Source organism: Dryobates pubescens (assembly GCF_014839835.1).
Source record: "Dryobates pubescens isolate bDryPub1 chromosome 38 unlocalized genomic scaffold, bDryPub1.pri SUPER_38_unloc_1, whole genome shotgun sequence".
Lineage (NCBI taxonomy): Eukaryota > Metazoa > Chordata > Aves > Piciformes > Picidae > Dryobates > Dryobates pubescens.
In genome coordinates this window covers 179,981-204,694 of record NW_026530684.1, presented here as the reverse complement: position 1 = coordinate 204,694, position 24,714 = coordinate 179,981, and the positions used below count along the sequence as shown (strand labels likewise).

General features: G+C 41.2%; 1 protein-coding gene across 1 annotated transcript in view; it reads left to right on the top strand.

Moving 5' to 3' along the window:
- Positions 1-499: 499 nt before the first annotated feature.
- LOC128899575 (INO80 complex subunit C-like) overlaps positions 500-24,714 on the top strand; it is a 38,876-nt gene continuing 14,661 nt past the window's right edge. Inside the window, exons 1-2 of the mRNA XM_054179089.1 lie at positions 500-680; positions 23,875-23,985. Of these exons, the coding sequence (XP_054035064.1) occupies positions 546-680; positions 23,875-23,985 (246 nt within the window). The 5' untranslated portion in view covers positions 500-545. The remainder of the gene's footprint in view (positions 681-23,874; positions 23,986-24,714) is intronic.

The window sequence follows — 24,714 nt, the reverse complement described above, 5'->3', positions numbered from 1 at the left end:
TATTTTGACTTCCCGCACGACTGCCCGGCTCCAAACCCTCAGCGACAGGCAGGACTCAGCCACCGCGCCCGGCCCACCCCTGCACCCTCACTACCTCCTACAGGTAGGAAACCCAAAACTTGCCACATTTAGTCACTTCCCCCACACACGGGTGCAAGCCAAGCAGGAAGGCGAGGTGAGCTACCCCGGGGACCAGCTCTGCCGCCACAGCCAGGCCTCCAGAAAGCTGTCTGGGCTAGGGATGTAGGCCCGAAGGAGAAAGCAGTTAGGCGGCTTCCTACGAGGTTCACTCCAGCTGCTAGAGCACCCGGACTCGTACGCCCGCGATGGAAACCTTTCCAAGCGGAGGCCAAACCGCCGCGACCGCCTCCCTCCCCGACGCCATCCCCTCCCCACCGCTAACTGCGAGGCGCCGCCGCAGCGCCGCCACGACGCCGCCCGCACGCGCAGTGGGCGCGCGGGCTGGGGGGCTGGGCTGCTGGGCGGGGGGAGAGTTCCCAGTCTCAGTTCTGCCCCAGGCACGGAGAGACTGGGAAGAGGAAGAAATGGCGACTCTGATCCCCGCGGCGGCCTCTTCTCCCGCCGGGGCCTCTTCCCGTAGCAAGAAACGCCCGGCGAGCCCGGGCACCGGCAGCGGCCCCACCAAGAAAAAAAAAGCCGCGGTGCCGAGCGGCTCGCAGGTAATGCGCCCGCGCAGGCGAGACCGCATGCGCGGCCATGGCCGCCTTGTCCCCTCCCCTGCGTGCGGCTGCGAGACTGACTGGGGCGTGCGGGGTGGGCGTCTGGTGTCTTCGGGGCTGTCCTTGGGTGCTGTGTGTTCCTGGCGGCTCTGGGGCCAGCTGCTGTCTGCCGCCGCCTCCCCACGGACCCTTGCGTCCCCCTTCGTGGTCCCACCCGTGGCGGGACTAGAAGCTGCCGAACTCCAAGGAAGGATTCCCGTTCCTCTCGAGTTGGCTTTCTCTTGCCAGGTGTTTGAAATGCCGAGTTTCAAAGCTTTTACCATCTCCCTCTGGTGTGGAGATTGTGTCCTTATCCTGTATGTAGCTAAATATGTAGTATAGTTCTCTTGCCTCTTCCAGTCAGATGTGCAGTTAAAACTGTGTTTAAAATTACTTGACTTCTGGCGGTGTATGTGTTGGCGCCCTGATCAGACTGTCTTGCAATTCATTGCTGTTCGTGCTTGCCTTCAGTAGTTTGCGATGAACCTGACGTTATTCCATAGGGGAGCTCGGTGTGTACACCTACATGCTCAAGCTGCTGGTTGTGCATGAAGATTGCTATTAATTTGAGGTAGTTTAGCTCTTACAGCGGAGGGCCAGCAATCAAATTAGCACAATTTAATAGCTGTTGCTTCTGTGCAATTTTGCTTTATGACCACCTCTGAGTTAGCTAAGTGGACCCAAGAGTGAACTGTGAAATGGAGGTGTAACCTGAGTTTTGGGGAACAGGATCACGGGAGGGAGAAGGACTGTTAATTGTCCTAACCTTCTGCCCCCAGTTGCAGTAGGTAGTGTAGCTTCCCTTTCTGCTTTGTGTGGCACCGTCAAACAGCTCTGCAAATCAGCTGATGACATCTGCGTCTTGATGGTGTTATGCTCCAAAATTACGGACTGAAAGAGATTCAGTCTGTGTGTATGTGATATCTCTATAGACCTTAGATGCAGTATATCTTGGATTACTTTATAGAAAAATTTTGGTTGGATAAAATGGTCAGGAAAGGTTTAGAAAACCTTTTTGTTCATACACACCCCCCCCCCCTCCCCTCACCCCAAAATGGTTCTTTTCAGGAACTAGAAGAGTAGCATAGCTACAAAACACACCTGACTGCCAGTAAGGTTGCTTATTTTTCATGTAAGCCATCAGGTACAGGGAACTTTTCTGATTTTTTTCATCAGATCTTCTATCCAGACAATTAAAAGCCATTGTGCACAGATACAAATCCTCACTGTGATTAATGCTCTTACAATACTTGTTTTTACCTTGTGGCAAACAAACATAGTTGGTTTTCTGGTGGTTTTATCCCTAGGAGAGGGAATATGAACCATAATGCTTAAGTAGCTAAGAAACCACTGCAACTGTGAAAAACTAAAGCCTGGCATGGTCATGTTTGACAACTTTTTCAAGGCCTGCTAAAGATAAGAGTCTGGATTTTCCAGCATGGACTGTTCTCTGCATGTGTGTGTATATGTGTATGGAGATATAGAACATTTCATACTGCTATATAATTTAAATGTGTATAAAATCTTTAATATTAAAAAAAACTTTCCCAAACCCTTCAGCCTCTAAAACTGTTCTCTGAAGTTCACATCAAACTTAAACCTGTGGACAGTTTCCAGTGTTATGAGACGACCTCTGATTGTTTTACTCAAAATGGATTTTTGATAGTGTGTGAAAAACAGTTTTCATAGTTCTTCCCACAAGTGTTTTCAGTGGAGACAAGACTAGTTTATCAAGATTATGTCCAAATCATCATACACATTTACTGACTTAAGCAATGCAGATCAATCCCATAAGGAGAAGAAAAAATAAGCCTCAGAAAATGTGTAACCTCAGGAATGGGACAGAAACCGCTCATTCATCTTCTAACAGTCACACTGTGGTGCTGACTAGGTCTGGAGTGAGCCAGTTCAAACAAATGAAATGGAGCTTTGCAATTTTGAAGTTAGAAACATTGATCATTGGGCACTTTTTCAGTAATTCAGTACTTTATTTAATCTTAATCTCTAAAAGCCCTTAAAAAGTTTCTAGTTAATTGCCGAGTTACAACTGTCTATCACAGTGCTCCTTCTGAGAGATGTGCTGGTTTAGTAGATCTGTAGGTTTTTTTCAATGCCTGTATCAGGAACAGTGTGGCCATCAGGAGCAGGGAGGTCGTTCTGCCCTGTACTCAGCACTGGTTAGGCCACACCTTGAGTCCTGTGTCCAGTTCTGGGCCCCTCAGTTCAGGAAAGATGTTGAGTTGCTGGAAGGTGTCCAGAGAAGGGCAACAAAGCTGGGGAGGGGTTTGGAGCACAGCCTTGTGAGGAGAGGCTGAGGGAGCTGGGGTTGCTTAGCCTGGAGAAGAGGAGGCTCAGGGGAGACCTCTACAACTCCCTGAAGGGAGGCTGTGGACAGGCAGAGGTTGGGCTCTTCTCCTAGGCAACCAGCACCAGAACAAGAGGACACACTCTCAAGCTGTACCAGGGGAGGTTTAGGCTGGATGTTAGGGAGGTGGTGGAGTCACTATTACTGGAGGTGTTTAGGAAGAGACTTGATGGGGTGCTTGGTATCATAGTTTAGTTGATTAGATAGTGTTGGATGATAGATTTGACTCAATGATCTCAAAGGTCTCTTCCAACCTGGTTAATTCTATTCTATTGGTTTTTTATATATAACAAAATTGCTTAGATATAGTAATGTAATCAACCAGTTTGAGTACCTGTGTATCCTGCAAGAAGACACAATTACCACACAACATAATTGATTTTTATAAGCCAAGTTTTGATTATGTTTCTCCAACATATGAATGGCTACTTTCTCTGAGACACTTAAGGGACATTACCAAAAGACATTCTGCATCATTTGTTTGAGTTACTGACCCAAAGGTATTGAGTCATGTTTGTTTTGGAAACGTTGCACACAGGGCTTTTCAGTCATGTCTACAAGAAAGAGACACATGTTTTTTTAATATAATGCCTGTATTTACCAAATGTAAAATGAAACATAGATTTACAGGAAAGCATGATTGCAAGTTGATTACATCACTTTCATTAGCATTACACAATTATTCCTCCCATGCAGTTGTGCCACTGAAAAATACCTCAGTCTTTGCTGCAGCAGCAGATTTTCAGTGTTGATTATTATTAAATGGTAACACTCGTGTCAAACCCAGTGTTTTTTAGTGGTCTACACAGCATTGCTCAATTAAATATCCTTGCCCAGTGATTCCCAATAGCTGCTGCACTGGTTCAGCTCCATAGCTGGCTCTTGTGCTGACTTTTTTCCAGGCCGCAAAACTTTCTAGTTACTGACATTTAAGCTGTGGTAGAAGCTTTGATGTTTATCTTAAAATGTCACCCATTTGTATACCTTCATGTTCACACCAATATTTTTACAAGATTATACAGAACGAGAAGCCCTTAAAAGAGTATATTCTGCATTAGGGTGCACTTGATGAAACAAAATGCCATGACAGCTAAGAAGCTTTAAAGATAACATTTGTAATGAGACAAGAAAATTATTTGGTAAGAGGAAAAAAGAAAGCAGCCTCTGATTTTGTCAGTGGACAGTTACAAAGAAAATACACTATTATGGCAAGTGTATATTTGCTTACATTATTTGTGAAGCAACTTCAGAATTATTGATGAAGTAAATGCCTTTACTTTGAGAATGACATTGTGTTTCATCTGATGTTTTGAATTAATGTAAACCGACCTCTAGCATGTCTTGATACCATTTAGAAAATAATGACTGAACTTCCTCTTAAGCAGCAGTGCTTAAGAGTTAAATTATTAAACATTTTTGTGATGTCGCTAATTGTGAATATTGCAGCAGTAGTACTGGCAATGTTCATTCTAGATAACTAGCTCTCACATGTGTAGTGAACACTTACCCTAGTTCATGTCCTATGCTTAAAACCAGAAACTATACAACAGCATTATGAAATAAAGTCAGAATGGTTTAAAGATATTATCCTTTTGAATAAGCTCTTGACATCAAATCATGAAAATAAAAGGAGTGACTGTAAGATATGCTTAGAACTCTTTATTTTTATTCAGAATGATGATGTTTTCTATTGTAAGTTGAAGATCATCAGATTAGCCTTCTGATAAACTGCTGTAAGTTCAACAAGAAGACATAAGTGCATATATTAACATGGTTACTGATTGGTACACAAAAGCTGCCCAGCAAAGACAGCTTGTCCTAGTACAAAATATCATGGAACTGGACTGTAAACCAGCTGTAAATTTAACTAGTTCTCCTTTTATGCTGTTTTACCAAGCCTATCACTTTAAGTAGGAAACCATCAAATCAGCATTAAAAGTAGCATTGTTGCAAACAAGTCTATTTGATCTGGCTGTAATTTCCTGAAAAATGAGGTTAGGGAGAATGAGTTCTACAGAATCTGTGGGTACCACTACAAGGACTGAGCTTAACTGCTACTCTCGCCATGTTCTGGGACAAGTACCACTTAAAAATTACCTACTTAAGAATTCAGACCTTTTTAAATTCAGTCAGTGTAACATCAAACTTATTGTCATAATGCTATTCCCTGTAAGATTTTCTTGAACAGAAAGGCTCCTTTGTAGCTGGAAACATTTTTCACCAATCTACCAGACCTGAAAGGAACAGCAGGTCCCTGATACAGCCTAACAGTAGGGAGATCTAAGTGCCTACGTATTTGCCAGCTTACTAAAAAGCTGTCATTATGTTCTAGACTACACTTTATCTTTTTAAACATCTCAGCCCTTAATGTTATGGCAGTAGCTAATAATACATTGATCAGTAAAGCAGTGCCAATCTGAAGGTACTGCTTGCCTGGAATTATGTCATTAAAAGTTGTCACATGTTTCCAGGAGATGTTTATCTCAAAATTAATTAAATTGATTTAAATGACACTTTCATATCATGATAAGGTGTAGTTGATAGCAAATTACTGATAACTGCTGAGGTGAGCTCTTCCAGTCTAGCCGCTTGCACATTTCTTCACAACTCTACCCTGGGGTCTTGGCTTTTAGAAGACTATCAGCCACCTCAAATGTCATGTCTTAGCAAGAGTTTCAGCAAGTAGTGTTTAAATTGAGATTGCTCTCCCACAGGTAGGTAACACAACCTGGCATCGTACTGCATGTCACCAGACTGCAGAGCACTGGAAGTCCCCCTTGCAGTTCTCTGAAGTACTTACATCTCCTAATCCTTTCGAACATGTGACCACAAAGATACTTTCTGCCACAATGCAGTGAACTGAAATACCGAGCATCTCTTCTTCTGTGGGTTTTTTATACTCTTCCCAAAAAACAACTGGTGTTTTACGTGGCCCACTGTAGTGGTTTGAAAGGAAAGGCTCTGCTTTCCCTCCCCCACTGAGAAAGAGACCATGGCTAAACCCAGTCGGAGAAATGAGATTATATTTTACAAGGGAACAGATTCTATGTAACACAACCAATACAGGGATTTTACAATATATACAGGAATATACAGCAAATGAACTCAACCAGAAACCAGACCCCCCACAGAGGGGGCTTCCCCCTGTGCCCCCCTTCACCCCCTACCTCCCTTCTCCCCCAAAGAGGTAGAAGAAGAGACGAGGATGGTTAGCAGGACAGGGGAAGAAGCGGACAGGCCTGTTACAGGGAGTGAGTTAGTTCTTATCTCTTGGCAAGAAGCCCAGAAGCAGATCCAGCCGAAAGGGACAGTGAAGGAAGGAAGACTGAGAGAAAGTTCCCAGCTCCCCTGGGTCCAATCTCACCTCCCACCTCCTTGGCCAATGAAATTCGTTTAGGCTACCAAAATATTTTATAAACATTTAGCCAGTGTGCCCCTTCCTTAAAGGCACAGCGTCAAACGGTCACACCCACAAACGAGAGCCAGGATTATCCTGAGGTACCAGTTGCACATTTGAAGTCAAACTTGTTGAAGAACCAGATTCCCTTGAATCTCTGATGGATGAATATGATAATTGGAAGACAATCAGATTGGTAGGGAAATCTGGCAAAAGGGTGTTAGCTTTAAAAAAAACCCAACAAACAAAGGGGGAATTGCTTTTCTAGAGCAATCTAGATTAAAAGGGGAAGCTATCAAAACTGAGACCTAAGAATTTACTTATATTGACTTCACATATTGAAGGCTTTGGGTGATCTGTAATGTTCAAAGTATGTGAATTTCCAAACCAGACTGTACCAGTCTCAGAGAATTACCACCCTCCCAGCCAATGTGGTTAGATTTTAGAGTAAACACAGATGTTGTGGAAAGACAAAAGCATATGTGTGCTGAGTTTTACTATCGGCATCAGTATGCTGGTGGTGTGGGTTTTTTTGCCCTTCTCCCCCTATCCTAGCAGAGAATTTTAATGTTTCCTTTAGGTAACAGAAAATGGAGAGTTTTACTGTGGTCACACTTAGTTTTAGGATTCACTATAAACATGCAAGAAACTCAGAAGAGGTAATGAAGATGGTTCACTGCATCTGTCATAAGGAGATAAAATAGGATGGGTTATGTTTTGCAAGAGGAAGAGCAATCTAAAACACTCGGTGCGCTTCAGCACCGCATTTTGTCTGAAAGATTTTGGTTCTAAAAATTTATCTCGGAACTGTGTTAGCATTAAAGGTTCAAATTAACAAAAGGAAACTGTCTAGATAATGCAGACTTGAAGAGGTCAAACTGGTTTTCACATATTCTATGAAGTGTAATGCTTCTGTTAGGTAATTTCAGTTCTTGTCTTAGCAAGGCATCAGTCATTACATAAACATTTTAATTTTGGATTAGATAGGCTAATAGAAACATTCATTTGGTAGCCTGAGAGCATTTTGAACACATTTTTTTAGTTGTTCCAAGAAAACAAAATGGCAGTGGCTATTTATTTAGATGTGCAGGAATCCATAAAAGTTGTGGTATTCTCTATTATGAAATATACCAGGCAGTTGCAGCAGAACTCTTATCCATGAACAGCACTTCTGGTCTCACTGCAAAGCATACCTGCAACTTAGAGGTTTGATTAGGCAATCTATTACCTTCTCATGATCAAAAAGGAAAGAGTCCAGTCTCTTCCTGTCTTCCTCACTGAGCCTCACAAGTACCAATGGCATACTTGTACTGCCTGTATCACACCAGCAGACCTGCTCAGCCACTGATAGACATCATTAGTCAGAAGACTAACTTAAAAACCTTCCCCCTCACCTGGAAAGCTTTATTGTCTCCTGCTGCACCAGTGAATTGGACTGATTCAAAGGGAAACCTAAACAGGTGTTGGAGGTAGCACAAGGTAAAAACAGGACCATGTGACAAGGAAAACTGTTTTTCCACTGCAAGTGAACTACTTTATGAGCTTAGATACTCTTAACTGCAGATTTGATTAGTTTATCTCAACAAAAACTAAATGAAAACTGAAGCAGCTCAAGCAGTTCAAGATCTGTGTTCCTGCATGTAGAAAGATGTAGACAGTAACAGCTTCAGCTACCATATTGCTTATCAGTATCTAAATGCCTAAACTGATTCTACAAACTCTATCAAGCTCTATGAGATGCCACTGAAATAAACTAGCACAGGGACAAGTCCTGATTATACTTCTCCCTGAAGGTTTAGGCAACTCTTTCTACTTGAGGTACAGATCTGTGAACACCTGTCTTTCTGAAACCAGATATTTAATATGTTATTTAAAAAGAAGAACAGAAATCACACTTACAGCACTGATGCTTGTATTTTATATATGTTCTTAAAAGTGCTTGCTGTGTCCTCCACTTGAATTTATTCCTGTTCCTGCCTGAGCAGACCCTGTCTTTCCCTGCACACACCCTAACCACTAGTCTGGAAGCCAGTCTGGTGTGATGGGAGGGGAGTGTGGAAATGTTTTGTCCTCTGCAGCTAAGGATGAAGGTTCTGTCTGTTCCAGAGGGAATGACTCCATAGTCTCATATTAAATAGTTGTCAGAATGGTCTGCTTATGTATTTGAGGTATTTGTTTCTGTTACATGTTTTGTCCAGTGATAATTTTAATCCAAAAGCACACAGTTGTGCAAGCAGTGATGGGAATTCTTTTCAAAACTGAAGCAAAAAGCATTGTAGTCATCCAATAACACATGCATTTATGTTGTAATAAAAATGTGTCACTGTTAATTTAAGAAACAAATTTGAAATGGATAAAAGGAAGCTTTTTAGTGAGTAATACGTAATTAAACTGTAGCAAAGTACATAACTCTGGGAGGGGTGAGTATCTGTACTTACATGGTTTGTAGTCATCCTTCGCCAGGAAGTAAGTCCTGGCTCACTTGGGAAGAAGAATCATCCTTGCTGGATGTAGGACCCTGCTGTGGATAAGCAGTATTTTGTGGAATTAAAAGAAAATTCCTTCTGTAAACCATTGCAGGCCATTGCTAGGATTTACTGCATAAGGAGAGACTTCCAGTATCATGGCTGTCCTCTTATTATTTATTGAACAGAGAAAAATAATCTGTTGTATATCATATGTCCTTGATTTTTATTAAACAGACTTCTGTGCACTTCCATGTGCAACCTAATAGGTGAATTACATGTAATCTAACATAATTTTAAAAGATACCTTATTTTTCAAACAACCATTGCCATAGAGGTGAAATATTCTACACAATTTAAGGCAAGTTATAATTTTTTTACTTTTCTACCCTTACAGTGTTGGCATGCTTGTAGCACCACTTACCTTGTGTTCGTAAGCATGCAAGGTGCTTATCACAACAGCCTTGTTTACTGCTTCCCCTGGATTATGCTTTTCTGAGTTACTGAAAGAACAAGAAGGGCAGAAAAGGCTCAGATGCCTGTGATAGTTTCTGCATAAATTAGACAAGGTTTACAGGTATGGATAGTGTCACTTTAGTGGTATAGCTGAAAAAATCAAATAAACTTTCAAGAATAGAAGTCCATTTTTCAAATGTGAAAATGAAACAGCAAATTTCCAAGATAAATGCAGAACAACTGCTTAGTTTGGTTAGGTATGTATGAAGTAGACCATCTTTGAAGAACAGGTTAATGGCATCCTAGGTGTAAAGGGAATACTTATCATCTAGGAGAAGGGAAGAGGGAGTTAAAACCCCATAGGAAACTCTGAAAGTTATGTGTCATAAAAACAGTCTTTCTATTGAGTCAGTGGTGTACTGCTATGCAGTCCATCCAGAAGCTCATCTCAAACTGTGCCAGGGGAAGTTTAGGCTCAAGGTGAGGAGAAAGTTCTTCACAGAGAGAGTTGTTGGCCCTTGGAATGTGCTGCCCAGGGAGGTGGTGGAGTCACTGTCCCTGGAGGTGTTCAAAAAAGTATTGGATGTGGCACTTGAAGCCATGGTTTAGTAGTCATGAGGTCTTGGGTGACAGGTTGGACTTGATCTTTGAGGTCTTTTCCAACCTCATTGATTCTGTGATTCTGTGATAATTTTCCAGATAAGCAGATACATTTAATAGAAGATGATTCCTCTGCCTAGAAGCTTTGTTACATTTGTGCCATGCAAAAATGAAGAGTAGTAATGAACAGGAGTAAATGTTAATGAACACAGTATTTTCTATTCCGTAGGATTTTGATTTCTAACTGGAGAGAAGGAGAGCTGTCCAGAGAGCTGTGGAATCTTTGTCCTTGGCGGTGTTCTAGAATAGAGTAGAATAGAGCAGAGCAGAGCAGAGCAGAGCAGAATAGAATAGAATAGAATAGAATAGAATAGAATAGAATAGAATAGAATAGAATAGAATAGAATAGAATAGAATAGAATAGAATAGACCAGGTTGGAAGAGACCTTCGAGATCATCATGCCCAACCTATCATCCAACACCATATAATCAACTAAACCATGACACCAAGCACCCCATCAAGTCTCCTCCTAAACACTTCCAGTGATGGCAACTCCACCACCTCCCCAGGCAGCTCTGAGCAGCTTGTCCAAGATGAGATTTGACTCTGTGTTGAGCAGATGTGCTAGTGACTCCAGAGACCCCTTCCAGTCTCAGTAATTCAGCCTTACCAGAAGTCTGATTTATGTGATTAAAGTGAGGACATCTTCTCTCTAGAGGAGCAGTCATACACTACTTCCACAGGCATGTCAGGTTACCCCAGCTGGCTATTTTTTCTCTGTAGTGTGTTATTGAAACCCAAAACTCAATATATTTAGATGGTATTCATTCTCTCTACACTTTAACAACATTTAAGTTTTAGTAGAACTACTTTTCTCTAAGAAGAAAAGCAACAAATTGGAATAGGAAAACACCATTTTTCCTTGATATATGCACTGTATGTTCAGGCTTCTCAAACCAAAGTAGTTACATGAGATGTCCTTGTTCTGTAAGTTATCTTTGTTTACATAGTTCAGAAATAGCAATGCTAGTTTGAGTCTCACATTAACAACCTAAAAATCTTCTCATGTCAGAAATTCAATATTCACCTTATTTTTTGTTAGAACTATTTGTTGCAGCTAGAGTCGTTTTTTTTTTAAGCCACAGAATTGCCCTTTTTATCCTTCTCCTTTCCATCTATTCAAAAGGTTTTGGTTTGGTCTGGTTTGGTTTGTGGTTTTTTTTTTATTTGCTAAATAATTAATTGTGGGAGACTTCTATAAGTATCCTGTTAAACCCATCACAAATACTAAATGCTATGTTTCCCTCTCACCTATGATTGTGGATGTGACACAAAGACTTCACTAATTCTAATGTAGTGGAAAAGTCAAGTTTTTTTGGTAAGTTAGTTCTGTTTCAAGTCTATCAAAAAAGGCTGTCAGGATACTTAGAATAGAATAGAATAGAATAGAATAGAATAGAATAGAATAGAATAGAATAGAATAGAATAGAATAGAATAGAATTAACCAGGTTGGAAGAGACCTTTGAGATCATCAAGTCCAACCTATCATCCAACACTCTCTAATCAACTAAACCATGGCACCAAGCACCCCATCAAGTCTCTTCCTAAACACCTCCAGTGATGGTGACTCCACCACCTCCCTGGGCAGCACATTCCAATGGACAATCTCTCTTTCTATGAAGAACTTCTTCCTAACATTCAGTCTAAACCTCCCCTGGCACAGCCTGAGACTGTGTCCTCTTGTTCTGGTGCTGGTTGCCTGGGAGAAGAGACTAACCCCCACCTGGCTACAACCTCCCTTCAGGGAGTTGTAGAGAGCAGTAAGGTCTCCTCTGAGCCGCCTCTTCTGCAGGCTAAACAACCCCAGCTCCCTCAGCCTCTCCTCACAGGGCTTGTGCTCCAAACCCCTCACCAGCTTTGTTGCCCTTCTGTGGACACCTTCCAGCATTATATGCAAAACACTGAATTGCCTGTTCCTTTTCAGATGTGCTGCAGTTCCTCAGCTTCATAATATCAGGGTGAAGTATATGGCCACAGAGCATACACAGTTGAGTAAATACCCATCTACGTGTACAAATGTTACTGCATTCAGAAATTTGCCTTGATATTAGCAACACTGTACAACTTTGTTCTCCCATTTTGTGCTGAGCATCCTTCAAATAGTCTACAGTAGACACTTATGTTACCAAATTTTCATCTAAATTAGAATTCACTGCATGTTTATTTTGGTTCAGTCATCAGAGTTTTTTTCATTATACAGTTACATATATATATATCTCCATAGGATAATGCACCAACGGTTTTGCCGAGTACAGGACATGGCATTTCTTCCCTGAAGATTTTTTATAAATAAGGTATAATTTCTTTCCTTGTCCTCTTTAAAGAGTCAGTCATCAGTAAATTTGCAGATGAAACCAAGCTTGAAGCAGGAGTTGATCTGTTAGAGGGTAGGAGAGCTCTGCAGAGGGACCTTGACAGGCTGGACAGATAGGCAAAGTCCAACAAGATGGCATTTAACAAGTCCAAGTGCCAGGTGCTGCACTTTGGTCACAACAACCCCATGCAGTGCTACAGGCTGGGGTCAGAGTGACTGGTGAGCAGCCAGGCAGAAAGGGACCTGGGTGTACTGGTTGACAGCAGCTGAACATGAGCCAGCAGTGTGCCCAGGCAGCCAAGAATGCCAATGGCATCTTGACCTGTATCAGGAACAGTGTGGCCAGCAGGAGCAGGGAAGTCCTTCTGCCCTGTGCTCAGCATTGGTTAGGCCACACCTTGAGTCCTGTGTCCGGTTCTGGGCTCCTCAGTTTAAGAAGGACATTGAGACACTTGAGCGTGTCCAGAGAAGGGCAACAAGGCTGGGGAGAGGCCTTGAGCACAGCCCTGTGAGGAGAGGCTTAGGGAGCTGGAGTTGCTTAGCCTGGAGAAGCGGAGGCTAAGAGGAGACCTTCTTGCTCTCTACAACTCCCTGAAGGGAGGTTGTAGCCAGGAGGGGTTGGTCTCTTCTCCCAGGCGACCAGCACCAGAACAAGAGGACACAGTCTCAGGCTGTGCCAGGGGAGGTTTAGGCTTGAGGTGAGGAGAAAGTTCTTCACAGATAGAGTTGTTGGCCCTTGGAATGTGCTGCCCAGGGAGGTGGTGGAGTCCCCATCCCTGGAGGTGTTAAAAAGGGCATTTGGATGTGGCACTTGGTGCCATGGTTTAGTAGTCATGAGATGTTGGGTGACAGGTTGGACTTGATGATCTCTGAGGTCTTTTCCAACCTTGTTGATTCTGTGATTCTATGTTAGGAGCATCTGATACAATTACTGCATTGTGTTATGTTGTGCCTTTAGTAAGTTATAGAAGGTTTGTAGAAAGGACCTTTTTATTCTCAGTTGCTTTAGAAGAGGAATGTTCCTCAGAATACCTAAGATTTGTCTGTCTGACATTGTGTTTGGGTATGACAGTCTTGCACAAAAATGGAAAAACCTTCCAAGTAAGGTTTGCTAAATTCATCATGGTATCAGTAGGTGTAATGTAATAAAATAGAATTTTAGTGTACTTAAAGTGGCAAGACTGAAGGAAGTGCTAAAATGTTTTAAAAAATAGGGAAAATGAAAAATTACAGTTCTGTTTTCTGTATCAATTTACCAGTTGCTCTGTAACATCTGAATATAAAATTTGTCTAATATGGTTTAGTCTACTTTTCCAAAGAAAAATAGCTAGGATAGGAGCTCTGGAAGAAGGATACACACCATGTTTACTCAAAGCTAATAAACTGCATTTCCTTGAAGAATTGTTTTGGGTTTATTACTCAAATGCTGTTCCCTCTCAGAATAGATAATGTTCTAAAGAATAAATTAGAATTGGTAAACTGAGTATTTTTTTCAGAATGGAATTGCTTTCCTGTAAGCGATAAGAGCCAGTATCTTCTTGCTTTCCTTGGCTCTGCTTCAATCACTTGCAGATAATAGACTTGTATCTTTCTCCTACCTTGGATGAAGCCTGATATTTGACAGAGATTTTGATGTGCTCCCTGAGCTGCACTACAGTGTAAACAGCACATCAACATAGTGTAATACTCCAGTCTCTTGTCCAGAAATACTTAGACCTTAACTGTGCTATATCAAACTATGTATTTTAAACTTTAGCAAGCAGTTTAGCCGAAGTCCATGACTGAAATTATTTTTTTCTGAAAGAGAGAGGAACATACTGGCAGTATTTATAAAAAATTGACTGTAACTGAGTCTAATATTTTTTACTGGTGTGCTTCCATTAATTTTCAGTCTTCAGATCCATCAGTTTAGAAGAAACTTTTTTTTCTCATGGGAAATCAAAATATTCTAGTAGCTGGGCTGAGTTTTACCCTTAGTGAAAGTATGAACTAACACATGATTTTCTATTCCATATATACTGAAATCTTTAGCTCCAGAGCTACTTCAGCATGCCATTCTTTAGCTCATGAGTTTGTCCAAGTTCCAATTTTATTAATAAAGAAAACTGTCAAATGTTGTAAACAAGGGATAGTCCAAATCGACTAAATGAAATCTAAAAGTGTGAGATCCTTTGCAAGTATTTAAGCTGAAGGGTGCTTTGTGGAAAATTGCAAATTAAACCAAGATTTTCTAGGATAGTGTGAAGCTATTCACAGTTCTGTCTCAATTACATTTTATCTGAGGCTTTCCTCATAGAAAATACTTTTTTTTTTCCCCCCTTGAATGTAAATTGTAAAACTTGATCTTCATACTGCTTGGAAGTTTTTAAATGGGAAAATATGTTTAGCATCTGAAATCTCTAGAGAAGAAACCAGAGCTTTTTATTGAAGCTTGTTAGTCTCTATATTTGAAAAGTTTCATTTTGAAGAGCAGAAAGGAAGCTGGAGGGGCTTTAAACATTTTTTCCCTTTAAATGTAAAAAGGGAGTTCTTGTGTCATGAAATTGCTAGTTTGGTTTTTTGTTTCTTTGTTTTTCCTAGGTTTTCAAGAAAGATTTGAATGTAATTAAAATCTTACTCTCGCTTTGGCTGTAATTTTAGTTTTGAATTCAAACCCTCACACAGCATAATAGAGCTTTGCTTTAGGGTGTTTTCTACCTGTCTAAAAGTGTTTAAAGTAATTAGTATTTTATACATTTTGGTAAGCATTTTGTCACTGGAAGCACCAGTGCAGGCAAATGATAACGGTTTGAAGCTCAGGCAGTGACGGGACCCTAAATGAGAATGTCACTTTCTAATCGAGAGCACTTGGAGCCTATGGTATTGAAATGCCCTACAGAGAGCACAAGAAAAGACATCCATCACTGTGACAGTCCTATCTTTTAGTGCATGAACAAAATTTTATTCAGCCTTTCTAAGGTGGTATGAATGTAAGGTGTTTTAATTCACCTCTAAACAGCCGTGTCAGAATTCGAAAGCATAAGGTACAAATTGCTTTCTGGACAGCATATGTGTCTTTATGTATTTTTTCATTTAGATTGCTATTGAAACTTTTTTTGTTGCTTCAAACACCTCCCCTCTCCTCTTATACACCCTACAGGCATGATTATTTCTAGAATTTAATCATATGTTTGGAGTTAATTTGCATAGTTGATTAACTTGATGATCAGCAGAAATGTTCAGCAAGCTAAATGAAAAGAACTGCTGCTTTAGGAAGGGCAGGTTTTGAAAGTTTCTCACAGAAAAGTAGCTTGACACATGATTCAGAAGTCCTCTGGGGAATGTTTAGGGAAAGCTGAAGTACGTTCAATGACATGTACTTAGAATTCTAAACTATTGTTATAATAATTCAATAACCTGATTTCAAGCTTTGTGTTGATATGTTTCGTTTTTAACAACACACCATCAGCTTTCTTTATAACAAAAGCAGCAGCAGCATCTGAGGACAATGTTCTAACTTATACAAAATTATTTTTGATGTTGAGGATTTGGTAGATTTACTTCTGATGTCAATGGAAGCAGAAACTTGTACCAGAAACCTTGTCTTTTAAGATGGATTGGCAGTGATGAAACATAGTGACTTAAGTGGATTTATTTCCAATTTATATGAATGACTGTCTTGCCCACCTGACTAGCTGCTTGAAACAAAGCACTGCACTGCACTGCACTGTATTTAATATCTGTTTTCAGTAGGGTACTACACCTTTTGGTTTGTTTGTTTAGTAAATTGGATTTTCAGTAGCCTTTGAAACCAAATTTGCTGTGAATATGCAAGATTAGAGTTTGGGGGTTTTTGTGCCTGGCATTTGAACATTTTCAAGTTCAAATACTTGTCGTTCCACTCCAAAACAAGGCAGGACCTTCTGTGCAGGGGAAACATTCCCAAAATCCTACCATGTACCAGAGTGATGAAACAGAAAAAGATTAATAAAATTTAATTTGGCTTCATTTTAGTGAGTGGAAAGGAAGAACAGAAAAAGGTTATTCTGCTGAATCCAAGAACAAGTAAAATGCAACCAGATTGGGAAAACATGTTTATTCATGTACTGAACAAGTTCTTTCCAGCAACCTTTTCTCTCACAGATATGGAGGGAGTTAAACTTTTTTAGGCATCCTATTTCTCCAGTCTTGCATTCTTACTGAGTTTTCTGTGAGTTTGCTTTCAGAAATACACTGTGCTAATAGCATTGGTGATGAGAAATATTTTAGCCATCACTTTAACTTGAGCTTGGACAAGCTGGAGAGGCAGGCCCAGGTCAGCCTCATGAGGTTCAACAAGAGCAAGTGCAGGGTCCTGCTCCTGGGCCAGAACAGTCCTATCGATACAGACTGTGGGATGAGGTGATAGAACGCAGCCATGAGGAAAAGGTCTTGAGGGTTGTCTCAGTCTAAAAGTTGGAAAGGAGACAGTTCTTGTGAACCTTCTTGGGAGTGAAATTCAGGCAAAAATGAGGTCATATATCAAAACAAGACTATTGCTTACAAACAGAGAAAGAAGGAAAAGAAAGTGGAGAAAGAGAGAATGGAGAAAAAGAGAGGGCAGGAAAGATGGAGGGATAAAGAGAAAAAGAAGAAAAGGGAGAAAGACAGAGTGGAGAAAAAGAGAGCAGGAGAGATAACTACCACCTCAGGTTCCATCTTCGGTGATGGGGGATAGACGTTCCTGGGCTGCTGCTTCCAGTCTGAGATGTCCCAGGTGATATTCCCCCCAGCTCAGGGTTTTTATACTGTGCCTGCTCCTTCTTCGTAGCTCCACCTGGCCCATGCCCTTGTCACATTACAATGCATGTGTGATTTCAAAGTGCCTTCCAGTGGGCTTACAGGAGTAGCCACTGAGTGACCTCTGCCTCTCTTAGCTGTCCACCACACTCCCTTAGCTCAGCTCAGCTCTTCCCCAGACATGGTTGCTCTTGCAACAAACCTATTGGGACCCCCAAGTGTTTGCTACAGTTCTTCACTCTCTCTTGAATTTTTGCTGTTAACCAAGTGAAGTGCTCAGCCAGCTTCCTCCCTCAGCAACTGTCACACAGTCCTAGTATGAAGAAAACAATATCCCACCCATCTGAGATACACTAAAAACTTGATAGTCTCAGGAAAAGAAAAGCAACAAAAAAAGAGGCAGCTCCCCTCATTATTGCTCCTATCTATAGAATAGAATAGGCCAGGTTGGAAAAGACCTTCAAGATCATCGTGTCCAACCTATCATCCAACACCACCCAACCAACTAAACCATGCAACCAAGCACCCTATCAAGTCTTCTCCTGAACACCTCCAGTGGTGGTGACTCCACCTCGGGCAGCCCATTCCAATGGGCAATCACTCTCTCTGTGTAAAACTTCCTCCTAACCTCCAGCCTAAACCTCCCCTGGTGCAGCCTGAGACTATCCCAAGAGGGATAGATTCTGCCAACCTGTTACATGGTGGCAATAGTTAAAATTCAGCTAAAGCATATAAACAGAGTTTTACAGAGGGAACAAAGTTGCAAAGGTGGTCCTCTAAAAAGCCCTTGACCCACTGTCTACAACTTGTTAAACATGCCATTGCAGTCAAGGTTGCTCTATACCTGTCTAAGGAGGATACTAGGAGAGGGGAAGGTAGCATGGATTCATGTGGCAATTAATAGCCAATTGATGGGAAAGTATGAACATAGTTACTGACAGCTTATCTGCAGTCTTTGCTGTAGTGTTTTTATTGGTTTGGGTGTAAAACTAGTGCATGCATGTTTAGCTGAGCTGAAATCACACCCTCATTTGCCAGTACAGATGTAGCCTGTAAATGTAAATCCACTCTAAAGTCTTTGTTATAATTTCCAATGACCTTTGCAGAAAAACATACTCTGATGAGTGACTATCAAAGCACAAATTCCCTGAGCCCTAGTGTCTCGGTCCGGAGAGGGAAAGAGACTCAGTTCTTTTGAATATTCCCATGTTGTGAAATGAGAGGCACAAGCGAGGCCAAAATATCAACAACTAGACTATTTATTACATAAATGAAATGGAAATAAGAAGGGGAGAGGGAGAAAATAGGGAGAGAGAGAAGAGAGAGAAGAGGAAAGGAATTCTATTACCACACCCCTCACCCCCCCCCAAGACAGTTTTGAATCTGTGGAGGAAAGGTGCTGCAGGAGATGCTGGGTTTGTAGAGAAACGGTGCTGAGGCTTTGGCTGGAGAAGAGATGTGGTCCCCCTGGGCAGCCTGGGTCTGCAGAGAAAAGGTGCTGAGGCTTTGGCTGGAGAAGAGATGTGGTCCTCTGGGCAGCCTGGGTCAGCTCCATGAGTTGCAGCAGGCGGGACTTAGGACCTGCTTCCTTCCTTCTCAGCGGCAGGTCCTTCTTCTGCATTTTTCTTCTGCTAAGCCAGTAGTGGTCAAGTCTTTTATACAGTTTTTAGTCCTTAGGTATGTGTCCAAGCATTGTCCTTCAGGAGTTCAGGAGCCAGGAAATCCTCCTTAGGTAAATATACAGGTATCGTTCCCCAGGAAATCTTTCTGTGCATTTCTGTGTGTTTGGGCAGGGGTCTAGATGGAGGGGGGGGAGGGCCTCCACCTTCCCCTTCTCCATCTAACCTGCCCACACACTCATTACACATCAGGAAACAGGTGGTGAGTCCATTGTCTCACCATCCTCCCTTCCTGGGGGTATCTGATAGCTGAAAATGATCCTGTCCTGAAGGCGTGATGGCTGGGTCCTTGGGCCATTGTTGTAGGCCAGCTGCAGTCAGTGCTATCAGGATGCAATCGTAAGGTGATTTGCATCCAGGATTGGGAGACAGGATTCCTACATGATCTTTGCACCTTCTTTCCAGTGGCTCTGCCCAACACATATTGTCTGGGCAAGCAGCAAGTGATTTTGTCTTTGTTGAGTCAAACAAGGAGGGACAAGTAGTCTCTCACACCTAGTTACATACCCGTCCTGGTTTAAGACAGCCTGCTCTCACAAGCAAGGCCCACCCCACAGATGGGAGGGAAAGTAACACGCGCAAAAAATGGGTTCAGATAAGGAGTGTTTAATGAAATGATACAAGGTACAATTACCTTAGGCTGTTTCACAGAAAAGCATAGCAGAAGCAGCAGCAGACACTAGGGATAATACAACCTCTTCCACCCTGCAAGCCCACAGCCAGCCCAGCAGAAAAGACCAATACCCCAAAACAGGAAACAGAAGCAGCAACTGCAAAGAGGAAACCTCTCATGTTACAATCCAAACTACAAGCCCCACAATATTTGCTATGGCTGGCACTTTCATTCTAAAGCTGGCAGGATGTCAGTATGGTGTTTGAATACTCATCAGCAGATTGAAAAGAACCCATGACAATAATCCACCATTTAAAAGACACAGTTTAGTTATAAAGTTCACATTAAAAGCTGCATCACTATTCCTCTACTTGAAGTGTATATTGAGCTCCCCATAAGAGATGTTTACATTACAAGATCAGTTAAAAAGAAGCTTTAGAGAAGCTTGCGGGAGTTTCAGTCCACGATTCCACTTCTTTCCTAACCCTGCTGCAAAATGTTTGGCATTATTCTAAGGTGAAGGAGTTTGTTAAGGGATTGACTGTGTAGTGAAAATGTGCTGGGCACTGGTTGTGGGCTGGACAGGAAGAGGAAGTTACCCCACACAGTGCACACTGATCAGTAGTTCCCTAGTGACAGGCACTTCCTCACTGTGCTCAGAGGCTGCCATTGTTTCACAGGACTACATTTGAATTCATACCTGTTTGCCCCAACACAGGACAGTGAAGAATGATGTGTCTTCCAAACTGAATGACTAAGCAAACAAGCACTTTTGAGAGACTTTTTTCAACTAATGTGGAAAGTTAAAAGATTATCTTTACTGGATAGTGGTTTTTCACTGAGGAATCTTCTTTCAGTATGTAAATGATGTTTTGATTATCACTGTATTACCTACTTTCAGGAACCATGGATTTTGCAGTACAAAAGTAAATCCATATTGGTTGAAATTCATTTGACATCTCCCTCTCACCTTTAAAAAAGCTTTCAAAACCCAAACCTGAACCATTAAATGATGTTTCTTATGCTGTAAATCCTGCTATTTTAAAATTTGGGCTGGGCAGACTTGTAGTTGTTGAGACACTTTTCAGATGGTGGCTATAAAACAAGTAAGGATGTCACCTGAGACTTCTGCATGCTGCACAGAAAGAGCATTTCAAAGCTCTGTACTTACTAGACTTCATTCCTCCATCCAGTGGCACATGATTCTGGAAGCAGTGCTTCTACTCAGCTCTTTAATGTTTTTTTTCCAGAATGAGAAGCCCATTAGCTGAGTATCTCTCTTCATAATGCTACTGCTAAAAACCCAGAGTTTTCATACAAGCTGAAGTGGCATGCCTCCACAGAGTGTCTTCTTCTCAGTTCTCAGCATTTAACTGGGATGATAGTACTCTGTCTCAATTACTTCTCACTATTTCACAGTGCTCTGAAGTCAAGGTATCACTTGAACAGTATGCAAACTGCTTTACAGTCCTGTACACCAGCCTGCACTCTTTGCCTTTGACAGGAAACCAATGGTCTCAAATTGTCCATGACAGATCCAGCTGGCTACTGCTGGCATTATTTGTTAATGGGATTGGAGGATGACTAGGTGTCCACATGGCTCAGGAAAGCAGCAGCTGCTGCCCTGGGTTCTGCTGCTCCTACTGCTGTGCAAAGGATACTAGCACAAGCAAAATTAGTATCTGTCCTATAACATGGGTTATCCCAATCCTTAGCAGCACTAGTACCTGAAATTCCTTAGGGATTGGTCCAGAAAAGAAACAATGTGTAAAAATTTATATTCAGGAATTATTCTGCCTGGAATAGTTCTTTACTTTCCTTCCTAATGCACCAGCAAAATTATCACTGAATCCACAGAGAAAAACCCACTGAAGTCAGTGAGTGTAATATGTAAGTGTACTAGGCTCCAGAAGTTAAGGAGCTTCTTTCTCTTTACTTATTAAACTATTTTTACTTGTCAGTCTCAAAATACTAGATACTGTTTTGAAAAATTGTTGAAATGCTACTTAAAACCTGTTTCATAAACAGCAGAATGCTTAGAAGACCACTTCAAAGGAAAAAAGTAATAATTAACAAAAAACCTTTAGGACTGGATTTAAATTTGACCAAATGGTACCAAATGAAAGGCAAGAACTTTATGAAGAGTAGCTGTGAATGTTGATTCCTCTACTTGGGGAAGTAACACTGATGATGAGCAGCATCAAAGATAAGTGATGTGTCAAAAATAACCTTGTATCTCAAGCCTTGGCTTTCTCAAGATTAACTTCATGTTTCTTGCCAAAATCTGAAGTGCTGGAAGCATGCATGCACAAGAATAGCTTGAAACCTAACCTAAACCGCTTCACACGGGATTGCTGAAGATGTTGTTTTCTGCACATTTCTAAGCATCCATCTGCATTTCTTGTTTCTCTGTCAGTCACAGTCTAAAAGACTCAGCACAGGAGGAATCAGTTTTAGGTTACATACTTCAATGTTGCTTCCACTGATGTTATTATGCCAGTATCTGCTTTACTATGAGCTTACAGAGGACTGACAGTTGTTTTGAAAATAAATAATCTCTATTCATATATTTTATTTTAATAAAGCATTGAAAACATGACTATTTTACTTGAATACTTCTTTATACCATACTTTGAATATCTAAGACCACTCTTGGCTATGTTAAAAAATGGGCACTGCTGAAAAATGGATGTATTTCCCTAAAAAAGAATTCAATTTGTCTAGTTCCTAATCCTGAAATTACCTGTGCATTTAGTTCAGAATACAAACACTTCCCTTGTAATCACATGGAGAGTGATATGTTGAATCATGGCCTTTGCCATATGTCTCAATCCAGAAATCAGGAAAAAGATGTCTTTCTTTAGAACGTTCCCATGAGTGAAATTAAGACACAAACTACTTACAAACAAAACAGAGAAAGATGGGAAAGAAAAGGGGGAGAGAGAGAATGGAGGCAAAAAGAATGGAGGAGGTAGACTATTACAAACAAAACAGAAAGTAAAGAAAAGGGAGAGAGAGTGGAAAGAGTGGGAGAAATAGTTACCACCTCAGGTTCCATCTTCGGTGATGGGGGGTAGACATTCCTGGGCTACTGCCTCTAGCCTGAGATGTTCCAGATGATGTTCCCCCATGTTAAGCTGGCATAACTCAGGGGTTTTATACCATTCCTGGTTCCTTCATCATAGCTCCACCTGGCCCATGCCCTTGTCACATTGCAATGCATATGTGACTTTCAGGTGCCTCCCAGTGGGCTTACAGGGGTTGGCGCTGAGCGACCTCTGCCTCTCTTAGCAGTCCACCACGCTCCCTGGACAATTGCTATCTTGGTGGGCAGAGCTGACACATCAGGCCAGTCGTTCACAGTAGTCTTATCTTTGTTGAGGCACTTCTCATGTTCTTAATGTAATCATCATTTTCACAAGGTGATTTTTGTGTTTTCATGTAATTAATAATAATGATCTTTTTTTCCTGCCTGCTTAAAAGAGTATTGTATCAAAACAGTAGTTTTTTCAGTACAGGTTTTCATAGGAAAACTTTTTTTTTCATTCTAAGTGTTATCTGTCTGAAGGTAGAGAAACATTTTAACCACCTGTTAGTAAATATTGATTTCACTTTTAGATCAGCTCTTTGTTCTTAAAGAAATAAGAATCCTGGTATGAAATGCTATTGACTGGAGTACCACATTCGGTGGCAGAATTCTCATTGGCTTCAGTGCAGGTCGGGATTTCACAAGGAACACTTCTCTGTGTAGCATGGGCTAGTTCTGCTAGTGTGGAGACTTCAAGGTGCTCACAAAATAAAAAACAACGTAAACTCATTCATGCAGAAGTATCAGGATGCAATTTTATTAGCTTTCTCATCACACACACCTTCTCTAACTGCATGTCCTGCTAAATAAATAAACCATGAAGAGAAGCCTAGAAACAGCGAGTACCTGTGTAGATGTTTTGAGGTTTGTATGTGAAAATAATATCTCTGATTTTTTTCTCTCAATCCTCAATCAGGCGTGATTGAACCCAAGGATGGAATATAAGCTATTAACCAAGTTTTCTTTAAAACCTTGAAAAAACCTTTTAAATCAGTTCTATATATTCCTGTTAGTGCTCTAATACAGACCATTCTGAAAGAGACCAATGTGTATTTCTGCTGTTTCAGGTTTCACAAGCTGTCTTGCACTTCACAGAGATGGCTTTCATTAATACTGAAACTAACCTGATGCTGTTTTTTGTCAGTAAGCTTTGACCACTCTATTCATATGTCCGTTGTACATTGCTTGACAAATACTATAGTTTCATGCTTCTGCATTGATGGCATGCAACATCTTTAAAGATTCAAAAGAGATAGGAAGGCCAAGAAGGTAACAGGTAGGTAATGTAGCAGACAGTCCTGTCTCAAGTTAAAATAGCTAAAAGTAACAAGCAATAAGATTGTATTTTTTTTCTTCAGAGTGCAGGTGGAGAGGCCATGAGCGAAAACAAATTTCTGAACACAGACTCCAGCACAGGATCAGTGGAAACAACTGTCAAGCTGTTACCATTTAAAGATCCAAATTTCGTGGTGTGTATACTATGTTAACAATTTGAAATCCAGAGATCTTCCAGTAAAACATACCCATATTAAGAATATAAGTGTTAAGAAAATCAGCTTAATGGCCAAGCAAAAGGTTGAGAATTTTAAAGAAATCCACCTCAAGTCAGTGCCACAGTATATGGTCCACACACGCTATTTTGTAGAATGAAAATGGTGTTGGTCCAGAGGCAGAACTATTATATTAAATTCTGAAACGGAGTCAGAGAACCTACCAGATCATGGTAAATGCAGTATCTCACAAACTACCACAGCTGGAGAGAAGCTGCAAAGCTTCAAAGCAATTGCACTAGAAATCAGCCAGAGAATCATTAGCAACTGGCATTTTGCTCCTGTCTTGGTCCATGAAACTTAACAGCCCTGTGGTGTCCTTAGGGTAATTTAGAGGAATTATAGATTTAGAAGAAAACACTTCATGCTCCCCAGAATCCTGGTCTGCTGTCATCCAGAAGTCATATAAACTCTGACAGCAGATGAAATACAAGCTGCTAAAGCACTCCAAAGTTTATGTTGGGGGAGAAAGTGAAGGAAAACTACAGCTAGTAGTGCTGTCACTGCTGAGTTTTGGAGTGGATGTTTTTGTTGTTTGGTTTGGTTTGGTTTGGTTTTTTGTTTGCTTTCATCTTGCTATGCCAGGGTGAACTCATCGATACACTCGGCAAATGCTTTTTAGATAAGCAAACTTCTCAGGCTGCTGGT